The sequence below is a fragment of the Electrona antarctica genome, assembly GCF_951216825.1.
Source record: "Electrona antarctica genome assembly, chromosome: 1".
NCBI classification, from domain to species: domain Eukaryota; kingdom Metazoa; phylum Chordata; class Actinopteri; order Myctophiformes; family Myctophidae; genus Electrona; species Electrona antarctica.
The window spans coordinates 12,287,299-12,294,500 of NC_136806.1; the positions used below are offsets into that span (position 1 = coordinate 12,287,299).

Below are 7,202 nucleotides of genomic sequence, written 5' to 3' on the forward strand. Positions count from 1 at the left end.
AAATAAATAAATATCTACACATACACAAAAATACATGCATACATAATTACAAAAAATAAAAAATAAAATAAAATATAAAGCAGATTTTTCATAGCAGAGCAGATTTTGTTTCTGTTGTGGTTTGGCGTTGGCCGAGGCATAGGCACGGCACACTATGCAGTTTGTGTGTTGTGGTAGAATGTCATAAACGGGCCCCAGGTCTTGTAAAACTTTTTCTCAGAGCCGGCAATTGAAAACCTTAACATCTCCAACTCGAGACAGGACATTATATCACGAAGCCACTGACGGAGCCACTAGTCCCCTCCTATAACATTTTAGTCTAGTTTTTATTTTTGACAAAATTGTCAGTATATTTAGTCTTAGTTTTAGTCATCATAGCTTAGTTTTTATTTAGTTTTCGTCAGTGAAAAACATTTTTCGTCATAGTTTTAGTCGACGAAAACAACACTGGTCTGAAGCTGAAGGAATACATTAATAACCCTCTGTTTCCTCCTTCTCCACCACCAGACCAGTCTAAAGCTGAAGGAATAAATGAATAACCCTCTTCTCCTCCACCAGGCCAGTCTCAAGCTGAAGGAAGGGCCCAACGACGTGACGTTCAGCATCACCACGCAGTACCAGGGCACGTGTCGCTGCGAGGGCACCATCTACCTGTGGAAGTGGGACGACAAGGTCATCATCTCCGACATCGACGGCACCATCACCAAGTACGTGCATCTAATACTACTTTTCCTCTCGGCTTTTACCCTCCAGGGGGGTCTCCACAGCGAATCATCAGCCTCCATCTCACCCTGTCCTTCCTCTGCCTCCTCTTCTCTCACACCAATCTAACTTCACGTCCTCTTTCACTACGTCCATAAATCTCCTCTTGGGTCTTCTTCCTCTTCTAGGCCAAGGACTGTCTAAAGAGGACGAGACGCGAAGACCATACGGGCGACGCCATGTTGCTCCATGGTGCTCCATGGAAGGAAAGAAACATGCGCAGTTGAGACCAAGGAAGCTGAACGCGGAAGTGTTGGCTGCATATAGCCCATTGCGCATGTTTCTTTCCTTCCATGGAGCACCATGGAGCAACATGGCGTCGCCCGTACGGTCTTCGCTTCTCGTCCTCTTTAGACAGTCCTTGTTCTAGGCCTCCTGCCTGCCAGTTCTAACCTCAACATCCCTCTACCGTTTATACTCTGTACGTGTCCAAACCATCTCAGTCTGGCCTCTCTGGCTTTATCTCCAAAACATATGCTTTATTTATTTGCTTTATTTATTTGCTTTATCTACAAAACCAAGTACGTGCGCGCTGCTCCAAAATGGACACCCTTTATTGATTGATTTTTGTGAAGTTTTATTTCACAGTATGTAGAATCATGATCAAACGAAAGCACAGGTCAATACAGAAAGTGCTACTTTGTGGACGAAACCATGATAAATATAAATAAGCACTAAGACTTGTTTACAGCAGGGTCCTCCATTTGCAATAAATCAGAACATTTAATGACGTGCAAATATATAATTTTATGAAAATTAAAAAAATGTAAACAGGAAATCATCATATAAAAGTAAAATAAGGGAACAGGGGGGGTGACTCTTGACTTTTTTTACGGGTGCCAGTTTTGAATTGCAGCTGTCCGTAGGTGTTCTTTGAGAGCGGTTTTGAAGGAGATATAAGGGCCTATGCAAAGGCTAGTAGCCTACACGTCCGAACATGTGCAGGTGTTGGACTGTACATTTAAGATGACTCTTTTGAAACTTCTCAAAGGAACTTGATTGCAGGTCATTCCACGACCAGGGGCCAAAGAAAGCAAGACACTTTTTACCCCCCTCAGATTTGAAGGCTGGCACTACACACCGTAGCCAGGCATTTGATCTGAGATTTAGACCATTTTTTACCAAAATAGATTTTAGTATATTGTAGTAGTTTTATACTCTCATTGGCATAACACATTCACCATTAATAGCCTACGTGTGTTTGGGCCCACTTAGATCAAATCTTGATCTTGGTAGGTAGATGGGCCTAAACTTTGACTATAGGGGGGCGCGCGCGCGCGCGCGCGCGCACACACACACACACACACACACACACACACACACACACACACACACACACACACACACACACACACACACACACACACACACACACACACACACACACACACACACACATCTCTAGTCCAAAATGGAAACCTTTTACAGAGGCGTTGTTAAAGAAATACTCGTCTGGGCAGTGCGATCACTTTACAGTAATATCCATCCGTCCTCCTTTGTGACGCACACATCTATTTGGCCTTGGATCATCATCACATACTGTTCTAGCGACCACTTTTATGAATGGAAATCCCAGATTACATGGAGGATATGAAGGCCACCGGTGCTGGTGTGGGGGCACACACAGCACAGTGACATAATGTGTGTTCTTAAAGTCGATATGTTGCTCACACACTGAAACCCGGCCCCTTCATTTGATGATTAAGCCTTGTAATACAGAATGTATTTGATTTTAACAGTGAGTCATTTTCCTTCTATACATTTTTTTTTCTATCTCACAAATCAATTCTTCCACCATTATTCTCCTACTCGGACAGAACATCCTGTCTACTTTTACGAACGATTTGACAAAAGTATGCACCTCCTCCAAGCCCTTTAACTCTTCCCCCCCCCCCCCCCCCAAGTCCGTATATATACGTATGTCGGGGGGGGGGGGGGGGGCAAACACGATGCCACGATTTTTTTCCACCCTAAAACATGATCATCAGGTATTTTTATAATATAAGGAGGAAGAACGTTTTTCAAAAAGTGTATAGTATTTGTTAAAATCATGCTTTTATGTGGACAGTGGACACGCCCACCAGTTCGTTAAGAAATCAACGTCCGCTCCGGTGCAGTCCGCTCCTGACACCCACTCTGTGACACTTATAGATGAGCAGCATCAAATGGACCAAGGTTGACTGGCTGCTGCTTATTATGCTGGTGAACCCTTGGGGGGTGTGTGTGTGTGTGTGGGGGGGGGGGGGGGGGGTGTGTGTGTGTGTGTGTGTGTGTGTGTGTGTGTGTGTGTGTGTGTGTGTGTGCGCACGATGAGTAGCTGTCTTTTGGTAAAGCAGGCTGAGAAGCACATTCTCCATAATGAGGTCATTTACATTTCTGTGTGTTTGGTGTGAAAGTTGAAGGTTGAGGCAGCATAGTCCTGTCCCCGCCACAGGAACCGTCCTCATTAACGGGAGAAGACCAGGGGGTTTCATAATGTCTTATTATTTCACATGAAACAAGCCAGACTTTTTGACGTTTTGTGACATCCTTTGAACAGCGGTAGTGGTTACTGCCACGGAGCTTAGTCCTCCTGCCCAGTCTGGTGACGTACGGTACGGTACACCTGGTGATGCTGGGTATGTTAGTTAGCGGTTCTCTTGCTTGTTTTTAATTGGATTTAAGTACAGTCAGTGGTGTGTATATTATTATTATGGTGTTTGTACTGTGGGTATATGAAAAGTGGGTCCATAGAATTCAAGATATCATCATACACATCAGGGGTGTCCAAAGTGCGGCCCGGGGAAGGATTGTATGCGGCCCGAGGCTTCATACCTGAATTGTACTATGAACTAACAGTATGGGACATTTTTACATTGGTAAATGCCCAGGTGAATAAAAAACTAATGCCCAGGTGAATAAAAAACTATAAGTATAAGAGTATAATTTGTCAGGATTCCTTGTGGCTTGTGCTCTCATTCTGAAGGGGTCAAAGAAAGGCTATTTCATTTACCTTTCATTTGACCTTGCACGTCTGGTTATTAGTAGTAGGTGGCCCTTTGGGTGAGTTCATATTTTCTAATATGGCCCCCTTTGAAATAAGTTTGCCACCCCTGTAATATACATAGAGCGCCGAAGTCCTGACGTCACTCGCTTGTCCCCTCGGTTCCCCTGGTTCACGGAAGTAATTTCTCTAGGGAGAATAACATGGGCTCAGCTTAAAATCGTTTCATACAGTATAAGCGTTCAAAAATAAACAAGCTGTCTCGGGGTTATTGTCAGGGAGGTGTCTCTGTATCGTTTGCGACAGTCAGTCACTCCTATATGATGTCGTCTGTTTCTAGTGAAAATGTAACTAATTCAGTAGCAGTAACAATAGCGTTTTCTCTCAGTCAGTTGATTCTTCATATCCATATGAGTGAAGCGGCCTGGATGATTTGTTTATTTTTCAAACACAGTTATTATGAGGCGATCTAAAATCCCCCTATGGGGATTACAATGCAAATAAAAAGTACATGAACCCGTGGATTTGCGCCCTCTACCGATATTGACGTCAGACGTTGGTGCTCTATAGAGTCAGAGCGACTGAAAAAGCTTGGTGGGAAAATAATTAGTGTCTTCCAGTTGTTTTGAGGGACCAGCTGGGGAAACACAATTTTCTCTCACACACACACACACACACACACACACACACACACACACACACACACACACACACATCTGAGAGGTGGCAGGCTAGGAACCTGGGTGGGAATAAGCCAATGGTCCAGTCGGTGATGTGTTTTGCATCTCTGTGTATTCTCTCAGGTCGGACGTGTTCGGACAGATCCTGCCACAGCTGGGGAAAGACTGGACCCACCAGGGGATCGCCAAGCTCTACCACTCAGTAGCCGAGTACGTACAGACAAACAGTGCTGGATGTCGATTTTTATATACTGTTTATATCACAAATAAAGTGTAATTGTTTAGTGGTCTATAATCATAAACAAATAAAATAATAATAATAATCCAGGTGGCAGTAATTCTTATTATTTTTAATGCAGATTATTTTGTATCCTTAAATTTGTGCTCTCTGAAGAATCTTATACTCGTCTTTCAGAAAACTAAGAAAAAACATAAATATAGCCATAGTAAATAGGCTCTTAACTGTAATTAAATGTTCTGGTACTGCCTTCAATTAGCTCATGAATAGTGACTTTATATACTTCACTGACCTATGACCTATGACTCTCCATGACACTCCATGGGCGATTGCTATTCTCTGCCTTCATTACGGAACTCCATTAAGTGACAGCCAGGCGCCTAATGAGCGTTCATGCTTTCCCCCTTTGGACAGGAACGGCTACAAGTTCCTCTACTGCTCGGCGCGCGCCATCGGCATGGCACACATGACGCGTGGCTACCTGCAATGGGTTAACGACGAGGGCACCATCCTTCCCCGAGGCCCGCTCATGCTGTCCCCCAGCAGCCTCTTCTCTGCTTTCCACAGGTGCAGTGGTATTTCCCTGTTAACCCATTCTGACCTGAGATCAGATTCTAAAAATGTCTTCTACTGTACATCCTGACAGTTTTCTGAAAAAGCTATGTTTCTACGTCAGTCGTTCTTCGATTCTTCAAAAATAGCAGACCTACAAGCTCGTAGCGCGCCACTCGGTGCCGCGCTATGAGCTTGTAGATCTGCTATTTTTCAATAGCTAAAGCATAACATAATGCTAACACCAAAAGGGGTTCCCGCCCAGATTTTGACCTGAGGACGATTCTACAAAATGCCTTCTAAATCCTGACAGTTTTCTGAAAAAGCCTATGTTTCTATGTCAGTGGTTCTCAAACATTTTCATGTCAAGGACCCCCAAAAATATATGTAATTGGGCGCCGACCTCCATCTGAAAATATGTTGTTCCAGGGACCTCACCCAGAAGATTTGAGTTAAAAACGTTGGCTCTGAAAGAATATATATTCAACGATTTGCACTACATTTTCACGATTTTTCAAAAATAGCAGACCTACAAGCTCGTAGCTTGAGCGTGACGTGGTGTGGCGTGTTGATCTAACTGAATTGTCTGCTTGCTTCTTGCAGGGAGGTCATTGAGAAGAAACCCGAGATCTTTAAGATCGAATGCCTTACGGACATCAAGAACCTGTTCCAGCATAACAAGCAGCCGTTCCACGCTGCCTTCGGGAATAGAACTAATGTGAGTCAATACCTGTACGGAGGCATGAAGCCTTGGCCCCCCTGTGTCTGTCCACTGGGTACCTCTCTCTCTTCTGTTTGTTTTTATTTATTAGCTGGTATAGCTCTAACAGAATATGCTTGTAGCAATCACTGTTGAAGGTGACTGGTATTGCTGGTATGGTTATTGAAAGCCTGCCTGAAGCTCCGTATGATCTGTTGCTGATACAAGTTGAAATAATTGAAACGAACACCGTCCTGTGTTCTGTTCCGACACCTCAATCTGAACCTCAATTCCGAGAGAAGCGCAGCCAAAGATCGTCAAAAGGTCTAAGGCAAATACGCAGAGCGTTGCCTAGCGACGGAAAATGCTGCTGTACATATTAGCGAGAACGTTCTGATCTGAATCAATAAAAAGAAAAACCTCTTAATTCACACCATTCACGTCCCAAAATAAGTGGCTCTCAATGAACACTTTTAAATCTCGCTCTACGTGCATAGAAAGACATTTCTGAGAGTGATCTAAACATGTCAGTAAACCCTGCTCCCTGGGTGTACTAGTTCAACAAGCATGACTGCATCTGATTTACCAATAATCATAATATTAAACACAACCATCGTACAGTATGAAACGGTGCTTTAGGCTGGACCCTTTAGGCTGAGGTCATTGATGGATCGTGGCCCCGTGTGGCCTCATGCGTGGCCTCATGCGTGGTAGGGAGCTCAAGCTGGGTACGCTGTCTCATCTTCAGCTGCAAAAACACCAACACCCTGTTGGAACACAGGAGGGAGCCAGTAACCCCCAACACACACACACACACACACACACACACACACACACACACACACACACACACACACACACACACACACACACACACACACCATCTAAGACGTATAGTCTAGTAATTTCACCATTACTCACATCAGGCGGAGCACAAACAGGAAACCTGTGGTTAATGTTAGTCTGTACCACTGCATACGTAGGTCTGACTAATGTGATCCTTTAACAAAAATAAAATAACATTTAACCCTTGTGTCTGCCTGTCCAGGATGTGTTTGCCTATAAGGAGGTGGGAGTTCCCGAGTGCAGGATCTTCACGGTCAACCCCAAGGGAGAGCTGATTCAGGAGCAGACCAAGGGCAACAAGTCCTCGTAAGTGTCTACCGACTCCATCCATGCACACGTCATCTGTCCACTCGGTTTTCCGCTTAGGATCAGTTGATTATTTAGTAGGGGTTGCCAGCGCTAGAACTCCCAGTCTAACCAGAGAAATATTATTCCTCCTTT

The 7,202-nt window shown here is 44.2% G+C and overlaps 1 protein-coding gene across 2 annotated transcripts in view; it reads left to right on the forward strand.

The window, feature by feature from the left end:
* Positions 1–7,202, forward strand: part of lpin2 (lipin 2) — a 47,033-nt gene that overhangs the window by 33,067 nt on the left and 6,764 nt on the right. For both annotated transcript variants that reach the window (XM_079501279.1, XM_079501280.1), the window contains exons 15-19: positions 559–707; positions 4,549–4,635; positions 5,078–5,230; positions 5,819–5,933; positions 6,964–7,067. In XM_079501279.1, coding sequence (XP_079357405.1) covers positions 559–707; positions 4,549–4,635; positions 5,078–5,230; positions 5,819–5,933; positions 6,964–7,067 — 608 coding nt within the window. The remainder of the gene's footprint in view (positions 1–558; positions 708–4,548; positions 4,636–5,077; positions 5,231–5,818; positions 5,934–6,963; positions 7,068–7,202) is intronic.